We start from the raw sequence: 12,577 nt of genomic DNA, 5'->3' as shown, positions 1-12,577 counted from the left end.
GCTCTGTGGCCACGTCACCGTCATCCACTGCTAAGAAAAAAGAGCCTAACCCATAGCCGGTACCTCTCATTCCCCTTGCTTTTGGCTGTAGGTCCTCTGGCAAAGGCAAACGTGCTAAAATTAAAAGCTAAATTTCCAATCCACGATAGTTTGGAGCCAGATGTTTTGTTCTAGTACGTGCAGACCTTTTTGACATCAGATAACTACCTCGAGGCTTTTTGTCCTCTCAAAGACCTCCATCCAAATAAAGTAAACATATCCATTCAGTATTTGTGAGGCACAAACACAAAATAAAGTACGGAGCGAAAACTGCATCTGTGCTGAGTGAAAAATTATCTTTCGGTGTGTTTTCCTCCTAGCCTGCCCCATGTGATACCAGTACAGCATCACATGCCCCTGGGAACAAGCTCATTTAAGAAATATAGGTTAAGTATGTAGACTACTATTAATATTTAATGTATTGAGCATGTTATTAGATATTTATAAGGAATCAGCTAAAGTACGTAATGATGCATACCATCAATATATAATGTAATTCCCATTTTACAGTTAAACAAGTTTGACAATATGAAGAAAATTTTGGGTATCTGGGATTTTAAGGAATATTAATTAAGCAAAGCACAGCAGGCTTGAGTCTACTGGTTTACTGATTCTATTAATTTACTTAAGAGAGTTTGTCTAATGAAGAAATTAGAGACATGTAAATCAGGGAAAGAAAAGGGAAAAACAAGCGCTACTGAGATCTGCATGTGTCTGCAGCAATGTATGCTTTAGTGATTTTGTGTTTTGCAGAAGAGATATGTCTGCAACAGCGAGGGCTCTGAAGAAGGTGGGATAGACCCGAAAGCTTTTCAGACTCACCTGGCCTTCCCAGAGTTAATGCTCTCTACAAGCTTGTGCAATTTATGCCTTCGAGGTTTAAATGCTCAGCTGGGCTCCTGCACTTTTCTTTCAGTTTAACTACGCTAGGATTAGGTTTGAGTTAACTTTCCTTTTTTGAGACGGCACGCTTCGTGTTCTTGCAATGAAATTCTTCCCCTGCACTTACCCGTGGGCTAATACAGTCCTTAACCTCCACTGGAAGTGGATTAAGCTCCTTCTGGATTGAATTTGCACAGGACGAAGCCTGTGTAGACCCCGCTGTGCTCTGTGTAAGCTGGACTGCCACCCCCACGGCCTCACACTGCCACAGCCTGTCCCTATCCCTGTGTTCCCTACGGGTGTCCGAGGCTTTCCCTAAACATCAATAACCGGCTTTTAATACCAGTACCCATGTGGGATCAGGCAGATGCAATGCTGTTGGAGCAAACTGTTCCTTGTGGTGTTGAAAAGCTGAGGGTGAAACACAGCAGTGCCGCTTCTCCTGGTCCCATCGTGTGGATCATGGAGGAGAATCATGGAATCATAGAATCATTAGGGTTGGAAGGGACCTTTAAGACCATCCAGTTCTATCCCCCTGCCACGGGCAGGGACATCCCACTGGATCAGGGGCTGCCCAAGGCCCATCCAACCTGGCCTGGAACACCTCCAGGGATGGGGCAGCCACAGCTTCCCTGGGCAGCCTGGGCCAGGGCCTCACAGCCCTCATGGGGAAGAAATCCCTCCTTCTGTCCAGTCTAAATCTGCCCCTCTCCAGTTTACACCCGTTCCCCCTCATCCTATCCCCACAGCCTTTGTGAACAGCCCCTCTCCAGCTTTCCTGTGGCCCCTTCAGGTACTGGAAGGTCGCTCTAAGGTCTCCTCGGAGCCTTCTCTTCTCCAGGCTGAACAACCCCAACTCTTTCAGCCTGTCCTCGTAGGGAAGGTGCTCCAGCCCTCCAATCATCTTTGTAGCCTCCTCTGGACCCATTCCAACAGCTCCATCTCCTTCTTAGGTTGAGGATTACAGAACTGGACACAATACTCCATGTGGAGTGTCATAAGAGAGGAGCAGAGGGATCCCCTCCCTCACCCCTCTGGCCATGATGCTTTGGATGCAGCCCAGGACACGGTTGCCCTTCGCGGCTGCGAGCGCACGTTGCCCGTCTGGCAATGAGGACCGGGGACAGCAATTTCCTCTGGATGTGGGATGGATCCCGAGGCTGGTCAGGGGTCCAAGGAGGAGGGAGGGCGCTCTGTGGGGTCAAAGCCCTGAAACCGTGGTTCTGGGTGGTTCCCTGTTTGTGTTGCAGTGCAGGACAGTCCGAGCACCACAAGGTGCAGAGGGTGATGTGTCAGAAAGCTGCAGCCCTGAGTACACGGCTGTTGCCCCTGAAGACATCTCTGTCCCGTACATGCGGTAGTGCAGAGTGAAGTAGGTCACTATTTCACTGTGCGAACTTGTTTGCTTTTACCACATGGTGTTGGTGCAGAATCATTGTCCCTGATGATGTGAGCTCAGACGAGCAGTTATCCACTGTTCTGGAGTTTCTAGGAAAGGAGATCTCTCTGGTTTTCCATACAAGTTTCATTTCATTCCTTTGACTTCTACGGGCCTCTTGGCAGCTCCAGCGGTCCTTGGTGTACTTGAGATGCTCTCCCTGGCACAGAAGTTTGACTGAGTGGAACAGATTTCCCTCTGAGGCACCACTAACGCACCACCCTCATGGAAGCATGCCTGCTTTGCTCCGCTCTGAAGGAGTCAAATGCTTGTTGGTCTGCCAGTGGTGGCTCCCCCAGAGTCCCCTCAAAGTAACTTTCCACCCAGGGTTTTCAAACTGGTTAAAGACGAGACAAATTCTTCTCCTACTCGCTAGGAATATTGCATTATTTATTACCTTTTCAATGTTTTCACGTACAGCTGGTGTGAATGAAGTAAACTATGTTGGCAAAAAGACATTTCAGCCTCTTTTAATTAATTTATTTACTTATTTTTACAATTAGTTTTAAACAACCAAGGATAATCCGTTTCTGAAGAACAGCGTAAGATGAGCAGAGGTGTGTAGGCTAGAGCTATCAGTCTGCCCGGCAAAGCACTTCTGAAGTGCTGAACCTTGCTTTTCTGGTGTCTGCAGTGTACAGACCTTCGATGGAGTGAATGACATCAGAGCACTGGAGTTTAAAAAAGCCAAAAAATAAATAAAAGTCTTCCTTTAACATTCCTGTTTGCTCCAAATCTGGCATCAAAAAACACTAGAAGGCTCAGCTCGTTGCGTTGGCAGAAGTCATCGTTGAGCAGGGGGTGGGAGGGGGATCCGGAGTGGCTATCGAATCAACAGCTGCCGCAGACTTTGATTTCCTTTTATAGAAGGGAGATCGTGGGAACCGTTTCTTCACAGCCTGTGTAGTCTCCAGCTTAAAAAACTGCCCTCCCCAGGGGCGAGACGCTACGCAACATCTCAAATGCCATCCTGCGTGCTTGCTCAGCGTCCCGCCCTGCTCCCCTTGCCTTTGCTTCGTGCAGGGAGCTGTGAAACCTCCCTGTTCTGCCACTCCTGCACCAGGGCTTGGAGTCATGGGAGGTGAGAAAGCCTCCCGAGGTCCAAAGTGGTTACAGGCTGTGGGTGGCGAGGGAGATGCGGAATTAGAGCAGGAGGCGAAATTTGTGGGAGCGTGGTTGGTGCTGTGCGTGGTGCCCCGCAGGGCAGAGCTCCAGCCCTCGTCTGGATGCTGTGCTGAGGGCCACTGAGCGCAGGACAACGCCAACCGCAGTTACAGGGCTGGGGAGTCGCTTTCCCACCAACAGCTGCTGTTCCCAACTCTTCTTAAAGCCAGGAACACCTCTCCGTGGGGAGGGGTGCGCACCTCGTGAACAGCAGGGTAGAACATCCTCCTCTGCTGTTCCCTCGGATCTGGGTTTGATAAAAACGAGGATAATCCTGGGGCGGCAGAGGGGAAGGGAGCAGCACTTGACGTGGGGCCGGGCAGCTCACATCGCTAACGTGGCTTTACACCCTTCCTTGAGCAGCTGATCATCACAGTCCTCGCTTTTACCAACAGTTCCTCATCCTGCAGAAGGAAGTTGTTCGAGGCTGGAGTTTATTTACACGGTAAACAAACGTCAAGGCATGGAGACATCAGAGAAATTTGGTGTCAGTAGCAGTTTGCAGGGTGTGTGTGGGGAGCTATGTATAGCAGCTGGGAAGCCACAGAGGGTGTTATCACCACTCTGCAGGACACTGTCGCTCTGGCCATATACAGGGAGTTATATATAGAGGCATACACAAAAATATAGAAGAGCCCTGTGGCTGTGTTGGAAAGCCTCACCCAGGCACATCTCTCGCAGAATCCTATCCTTGGCCCCACCAAAGCTGTGCATTTTAGAGGCTGTTTCAGAAGGATGCTGCGCAGTCAGCATCGCACCAGGACAACGGATCTGCAAAGCATGAACACACACACCAAAGCGCAACGCTCAGCCTTCTCAGATCCCTGATTTCCTCTAAAGTGTCTGTGCTATTTATAAAAATATCCTCCCCCTCATTCCCATCTATGGACCTTGAACGTCGTAACTGTGTTAGAACTTCCCACCTCTCCTTAAATCAAGAAATTACAGGTTGGGGGGAGGGGGAACGATGATGATTTAAAAAATTACAACGTCAAAGTAGAACAAAAGAACGGCAAAAAATAATCCAGGGTGTTCCTTAGTAGCCCATCAAACCGCCCCAAGGCCGGATCAGCTGTCCCTGTACAGCTCCTGACGGCTGTCGGTGTAACCGGCGACAAAAGCTCAGCAGGATCACGCAGATGCCTTTCAGCACAACGCTCTTCCACAATGAATCTCAAGCCGGGGGAGGCTTTAGTAGTATATTCAGTGTGAAAGTTGGGTCCAAAATTAAGCTGGGATTTTGTTAAGCCAGCCTAGTTTAGTAAGACGCGACTTTGCCAAATGAAGACTCCTGGAGAGCGTAACAGCAAATAAATATATCTCTGTGCTTTAAATTACCCAAAGGCAGCATGCAATTCCAACAACAGTCCCGCACATTTGGCTTTCGAGGCAGCGTATCCACCGTTCCTTTCCCACAAGTTCTCAGGAAGGTTCAGAAGGATCAGGAAGCTTTGCCTTGATTTCTACTCTGTGATTTTCGAGTCACATTGTCATTTTGCGGACTTCCTATAAAAAGGCAAGGGGGGATCCTCCCTCCCAGGGTGAGGCAGAGCGCTTCTGTCCCCTGTGCTGTAGCGAAGGAGACATCGGAGACATCTGGATGGAAACCTGGGGATGGCTCTTGCAGAACTAACTTCATGAAGGCCTTCACTGTCTCTCAGACCGTGAGAGCAGGGATCGGGAGAGCTGCTGCTCCGCGTACCAGAGCCTGGTTGTCATCGTTGTTAGGAGTTAACTCGGAAGCCACCCCCAACACGCACACACCACTAAAACTGTCAAAACAGCCTTCCGCGTGCGTGTCCCCCTCCTTTAATTTGTGAGTTTAACATAAACAGAGTAATCTGACAAGTTGAAAGCTCTTTCCTTACCGCAAACACTTCCACTCCCATGAACATTTCTGAATTCTCGAGGTGAGAGGCTGCAGATTGTTCTCACATTTTCTCCTTCTTGATGACTTTCCCCTTTTTTCTGAGAGGCAGAACCTTTTTCTTCCTCAGTGTCCTGCTTGTCCCACGGCGCTCACGGCTCCTCCTGCCCAGTCCCACTCCCGTGTTTAGAGCCTGTACTGCTGGTGGACACTTTAGAGGATGTTCTTGCGCTGCAGTTGTGGGATAAGGCGCTTTGCCACTACCTCAAAAGCAGTAGTGTGGAGGTTTGCTGTCTTTGCTGGGTTCAGCTTGAAAACCTTCAGAGGTTGCCATTTTCCAAGCCCTGAGAAGACGATGTATGGGCAGTTCTTCACCCAGAATCATGGAATCATAAAATAGTTTGGGTTGGAAGGGACCTTAAAGATCATCCAGTCCCACCCCTCTGCCACGGGCAGGGACATCCCACTGGATCAGGGGCTGCCCAAGGCCCATCCAACCTGGCCTGGAACCCCTCCAGGGATGGGGCAGCCACAGCTTCCCTGGGAAACCTGGGCCAGGGCCTCACCACCCTCATCGTGAAGGAATTTTTCCTAATGTCCAGTCTAAATCTGCCCCTCTCCAGTTTATACCCATAAATAGACTAATATAAATGTGTTTTCTGAATATCTGACTAGCTTGCAAAAAAAACCATCCCATGGGAGCTGCAGCCCAGAAGGAATAAGAACTTTCCCTGCTTCCCAAAGACAAATAGAGAGCAGGACAACAGGAGTTTTAAAATGTTGGGATGAAGCGTAAACCTATGACACACTGTAAGAACTCAGTGGAATAGTCATTTAGTACAAAGATGATGAGACCTCCTTCTCCTTCACCCTGTGCGTGTCTACAGTGAGGAAAACTTCAGTGGTCTCTGCTTAGCAAACAAGAGCTTTACAGAACAGCCACGGTTTCTAACACCAGCCTGAACAAACCAATATTCTTACTGAACCAATGCGCTTCACAGACATTTCTCGTGTCAGTTGCAGCAATTGGATCTCATTACTTTGGAGTCTCTCTTCTTCCCACGTCCCAACAGCAAATCTGACATCTCTGCAGGGGCACCAATAGCAGAGTTCTTCCAAACTGCAAGGAGATGGGCTGTCCACACGGGCTCTGAATTTGGAAATCATTGTTCCTTCCCCTCTACGCAAGGGGACCCCAAACTGAGGGCACGAGGACTCGCAACGGTCTGATCGATTTTTCTGGGAACACTATTGTTTCTAAGGACTAGTGTTTGTACATCATAACAAAATGATGATGTACAAACCAAGCTGCTGTGAAAGCCCCGCTGACAGTATTTAAGATCTGCTCTTCAGATCCTATTGAAAGGTTAAATTTAACTTCCTTTCTTTAACAACCCAGTTCAAAGTTTTTTCTGGAAAAGGAAGTAGAACCACAGTGTCCTTTCAGATAAGGTAGAGGCACTCAGCTGTCACACATCTGTCAGCCGGAGTCAACATCAGCAAACTCTCAGTGCTGCCGAGGACTACAGAAGGCATTAACTTATAAATATCACAGAATCACAGAATCCCCAGGTTGGAAAGGACCCATTGGATCATCGAGTCCAACCATTCCTAACACTCCCTAAACCATGTCCCTCAGCACTTCATCCACCCGTTCCTTAAACACCTCCAGGGAAGGCGACTCGACCCCCTCCCTGGGCAGCTGTTCCAGTGCCCAATGACTCTTTCTGTGAAGAATTTTTTTCTGATATCCAACCTGAACCTCCCCTGACGGAGCTTCAGGCCATTCCCTCTTGTCCTGTCCCCTGTCACTGGGGAGCAGAGCCCAGCTCCCTCCTCTCCACAACCTCTTTTCAGGTAGTTGTAGAGAGCAGTAAGGTCTCCCCTCAGCCTCCTCTTCTCCAGGCTAAACACCCCCAGCTCTCTCAGCCGCTCCTCGTAAGACGTTCTCCAGCCCCTCACCAGCTTCGTTGCTCTTCTCTGGACACGCTCCAGAGCCTCAACATCCTTCTTGTGGTGAGGGGCCCAGAACCGAACACAGTATTCGAGGTGCGGTCTCACCAGTGCTGAGTACAGAGGGAGAATCCCCTCCCTGGACCTGCTGGTGACCCCATTTCTGATACAAGCCAAGATGCCATTGGCCTTCTTGGCCCCCTGGGCACGCTGCTGGCTCATGTTCAGTCGGCTGTCAACCATTACCCCCAGGTCCTTCTCTTCTGTGCAGCTCTCCAGCCACTCTTCCCCCAGTCTGTAGCACTGCACAGGGTTGTTGTGCCCCAAGTGCAGGACCCGGCATTTGGCCTTGTTGAACCTCATCCCACTGGTCTTGGCCCAGCAGTCCAGCCTGTTCAGATCCCTTTGCAGAGCCTCCCTACCCTCCAGCAGATCCACACTTCCTCCCAGCTTAGTGTCATCTGCAAACTTGCTGAGGGTGCACTCAATCACGGAACAGTTCGGCTTGGAAGGGACCCTAAAGATCATCGAGAGAGATAAATGTGATAGATATCTAAATACATTCTTGGCAAACAGGAAGAATCAGGGAGCGGGTCTGCTGTATGACACCACTGCTGGAACACCGAAAGGTCGTGGCAGCACAGCCGTTCTGCGCAGTGCACATCCCAACGGCCAAAATGTTGTTTACATCCTCAAGTAGATGGCAAAGGCATCTCATAATTTCCCATTTAGGTCCGTACTCAGCACTGTAAAGCTGTGGTTAACATAAAATTACTACAGGTAGGTAGTTCACACATGGTTGCTTTCTCGAGCTTCATTCAAGTTTCACAGATCCTATTTATGGTTTAACTGCCTTTGGATACCCCTCTTATAAGAGAGATTTTAGGTTATGGACTCCTCATCTGTGAAACTGTTGTCCATTGATTTATCATTTAACATTTTTCTAGTTAGGAGACATTATGCCCCCCCCAAAAAGGAATGCAATGCGATCCAGCATAAATGACAGTCAAAATCAAAACGTCTGCTACACAGCAACACCCCACGTTTGCTTGACATCGGTTGGGCCATTCAGAATGGCAAATCACGGACGCAGAGTTCATTATTAGCACAGATTTCGTCAACTTAAAAAAGATTAAAATTTCAAACCAATTAAAGTCATTAGATTCTCAGTATGGGGTGTGGGGATACACATTTTGATGGCTCCAGAATAACCTAAAGGAGTTAATGGGAAACAAATAGGCCTCCCACTGCCTTTAGAAAAGGATAAGTCTGCTGTCAACATTCAGCCTGAAAAGATGCTGTTATTTAGTCAGGGGGTGGGGGAGGAGGGGATGCGTGGTAAAAGACGCGGTAGAATAACAAGGGGTGAAGGAGATGTGAAGCAAATTCCGTATAAACAACCCAAGGTAGTTTATAGATACAGAAAACAAAGAATAGTAAATGCTTTTCAAAACAGAAAACTTAACTTATTAGCCACGAGACACTAACTACTCATTCAAGGTGTATTTTTGACTGTTGTCCCTTCTGCTTCTCTACCCTCATGTCCCTCACAGATGAGGGCCAGGTAGAATAAATCAGGAGCCATCCTTTAGGATTTTGCAAGTATGTATTTGCCCCAAGATAACAAAATACATCATTCCTCGTGAGGCAGGTGAGAAAGTATCAACACGGGCTATATCCCAGCAGAAACTTAGAACACCTTATTAAACTCTTCCGAAATATAAAGCTACATCCTCTAACGCGGAAGAAGGCACTAAACGCTAAAAAGCTGCATTTCTCCAGAAAGGCAGAGGTGCGGGTGGCTACAATTACATCTCATCTTCACTGTAACTCCAACCATGTTCAAAAATCGACTCTACTCTATCGTGGGTCAACTTGTGGCCACTGTCTGATGTCAAGGACAAGCAAATACTGCGCTATTTTGAAAGACTTTTAACCCAAATTTTCGTGCCTTTTTTGTAATAGATTTCCAGCTAGGCACACGCCCATGACTTGAAAGACTTCTGCTGAAGGAAACTGCCACAGCCTTTGCTGACCAATTTCCCATTAAGGTGCTCCGGGAAAATGGACTCCCACAATAACTGCTGTCCGGTGGCCTCAGGCTTGTGGTTTCTCTCTTTCAGGGATCTCTATCATCAACGTGCGCTCACAGCCCCGAAGGCCAACCGTGTCCTGGTCTGCATCCAAAGCAGCGTGGCCAGCAGGGCAAGGGAGGGGATCCCTCTGTTCCTCTCTTGGGAGACCTCATCTGGAGTACTGTGTCCAGTTCTGGAATCCTCAAAGTAAGAAGGAGATGGAGCTGTTGGAACGGGTCCAGAGGAGGCTACAAGGATGATTGGGAGGGTTGGAGCACCTTCCCTACGAGGACAGACTGAGAGAGTTGGGGTTGTTCAGCCTGGAGAAGAGAAGGCTCAGAGGAGATCTTATAGTGACCTTCCAGTACCTGAAGGGGCCACAGGAAAGCTGGAGAGGGGCTGTTCACAAAGGCTGTGGGGATGGGATGAGGGGGAATGGGGATAAACTGGAGAGGGGCAGATTTAGACTGGACATTAGGAAGAATTTCTTCCCCATGAGAGTGGTGAGGCCCTGGCCCAGGTTGCCCAGGGAAGCTGTGGCTGCCCCATCCCTGGAGGTGTTCCAGGCCAGGTTGGATGGGCCTTGGGCAGCCCCTGATCCAGTGGGATGTCCCTTTCCGTGGCAGGGGGTGGAACTGGATGATCTTTAAGGTCCCTTCCAACCCTGATGATTCTATGATTCTAGTAAATAAGCTGAGAATATTCATCACCTCTCTAACACTAAAATGCTGCCACACACTTTAAAGCTCAATATGTCATTTGTTACACAGGAAGGTTAAGAAACTCGGAATTATTTCAGACAAAAAGGGAAATATGCATTAAAAAATATTCAGACTGCAGTTGTACAATTGTAATGCATTGCAAAGTCTTGACTTCAGAAACAGGTTCTAATGCTGCCCTTGCACATAGCTACTCTTCCAAAGGACTGCACTGAATCTCTCTTATTGACACACATCAATAGGCCACACACCACTGAATTTCATGGAAGAGAACATTTCAGATGAAAACTCTTTGGCTAATGACTCACTGCATCTGTGCAGAAGTACTCAAAAGAATTATGAAACCATTTAGTAAAGCCACTACAACTTTAGAGGTCTGGTATATTGAATAAAATAATTTTATTTGTATTTTTTTTTTTAACAAATTTATGGATTCTGAAAGTAGACGATAGAAGGTAACTTTCAACTGAGACTTAATACGGGAGATTCTCTACCCAAAAATATGTCAAACATTAAGATCATAAAGAACTCCAAGGTCTGTCCTATGCTGTATGATATGTAAACAAATCTAAAATATTTTCCCCATTATATATTTTGACACAGTATGCACAAATTTAAAAAAATAAAATAAAAATGAAGTTTAAAAGCCTCAAGGGATTTTTTAGAAGTAAAGCCATTTGAAGAGCCATTAACAGTCTGTGGTGACAAACTTCTATATAAACAAAATATTTCCTTTTTTCATAATGCAGAATAATCTGCATTATGAAGGTAATCCCCTTTTGAAGTGATGCCAATAACACAGATCTGATTGTATGACTCCAGCACTTAAAAGAGCACATTGGTTATAGATGGCTTTTAACCTTGGGCTACAATTACGCTACCAGAACTAAATTCAAGTCTAAATCAGTCATGTAGAGAGGTCTGTGTCGTCTGAGCACTGTTTAGAGTCCTTGTTCTCCAGATCTGATGAAGGTGGTGAAGGCGCTCCGAGGTTCTTGTGCTTACATTCAGGGCGGGATGAACTTTGCAGATACCAGGTTCTCCGATTAATGACAAACCACAGATCCCAAAATAGGCATGTAAAGCATCTGAAAGAAAGACAGAAAAGGGAAAAGAAAATTCCGTCAGGCTGCAACAGGCGAGTATTCCTGGATTCCAACATCCCTGAACAGCTACAACCAAGGAAAACAAACAGCTGTTACGCTTCAAACTTGAGTTTTGACAGAAGATATCAATTTGTACCCAAAGCCACCAGGGTAGATGATTATTTGCAATCTCTAAAACTAGAGTCCAGTTTTGTTTTATAACAATACTTGCCCACTACTTTATTTCTTCTGAATGCTCAGGCCAAGCAGCAAAAGAATTTGAGGAGCTGGAAATAATCTCTGTCTGCAAGGCAATTTTTTCCCCCGAAACATGAAAGAATTTTTCTGCTGTTTACTTTACAAACAGCTGGCTACTGAAACACCCAAATTAGTGCCAATAGCTGCCAAACAGCGGGATTTTAGAAGTATGATATAATTAATTGCTCTAGCTAGCTATCCCCTTCCTGAGAGGATACCCAAAGGACAGGAGTTCATGGGGTGGCTTTATCAGCCATAACAGATGACTGCCACCAAAAGGGATGCCCTTATTCCCCTGTCCTACGCTGCACTTGCTGCCTACGTGACACCAGTAATACAACTTGCTGAATACCCTCCATGACCTAAAGCAAGTGAAAAAAAACATGGAAGAGAACTAACCCAAGCAGGAGAAAATGGAATTTTTTCTGACATTTTAGTGAATTCAGATGGTTTGCAGAAGGTTTTGATACACATCAAAGCTAGTGCAACCATGAGAAAGGACATGCAGCCACACTTGGGGAACCTAGAAGGAAGAGAAGTGAGCCTCTCTCTGCGGGGTTATCTGCCCGTGAAATCACAGACTAAAGACAGAATGCAAATTTACTGTGCCCCTCTACAAATTCTTGACACTTATCAGGTGCAGGTGTTGGTAAATTCATATCTGACTAAAAGGATATTACAAGATGGTATCTGCATAGAAGGAAGGTGAGTGACGTGAGTGAAGAGAAACGGATGCATAAAAGTGAGAAAACTCACAGGTTGAGGTAACAACAGTCTGTAGGGAAAGCAAAAGCCACAAGTGCAACCAAAGCCAAATAGGGAATTCACTCACTATGTCCCACTGGCAGGGAAGTGTTTAGCTGCTTCCCAGAAAGCAGGGCTTCATCAAACATAACGGTTAGTTGGGAAGACAAATATTTTAACTCCAAACGTCCCCCCAGCTTTTATTGCTGAGCACAGCGCTGTGTGGTACGGGGATGCCCCTGTGGTCAGCAGAGACCAACTTCTTGCTCACCTCCAGTCTGCTTATGACCAGGGCAGTGTGAGAAACAGAAAAACGCCTTGACATAGTACAAGCACTGCTCCACAATAGCTAA

At 47.0% G+C, this 12,577-nt stretch overlaps 1 protein-coding gene across 1 annotated transcript in view; it reads right to left on the bottom strand.

Annotated features, from left to right (window-relative positions):
* Positions 1 to 10,517: 10,517 nt before the first annotated feature.
* Positions 10,518 to 12,577, bottom strand: part of PGGT1B (protein geranylgeranyltransferase type I subunit beta) — a 42,053-nt gene continuing 39,993 nt past the window's right edge. Inside the window, 2 exon segments of the mRNA XM_009557528.2 lie at positions 10,518 to 11,091; positions 11,094 to 11,225. Of these exon segments, the coding sequence (XP_009555823.1) occupies positions 11,045 to 11,091; positions 11,094 to 11,225 (179 nt within the window). The 3' untranslated portion in view covers positions 10,518 to 11,044.

Source organism: Cuculus canorus, chromosome Z (genome assembly GCF_017976375.1).
Source record: "Cuculus canorus isolate bCucCan1 chromosome Z, bCucCan1.pri, whole genome shotgun sequence".
In the NCBI taxonomy this organism is placed as follows: domain Eukaryota; kingdom Metazoa; phylum Chordata; class Aves; order Cuculiformes; family Cuculidae; genus Cuculus; species Cuculus canorus.
The sequence above is the reverse complement of the archived record's forward strand: the minus strand, read 5'-3'. Positions and strand labels throughout refer to the sequence as shown.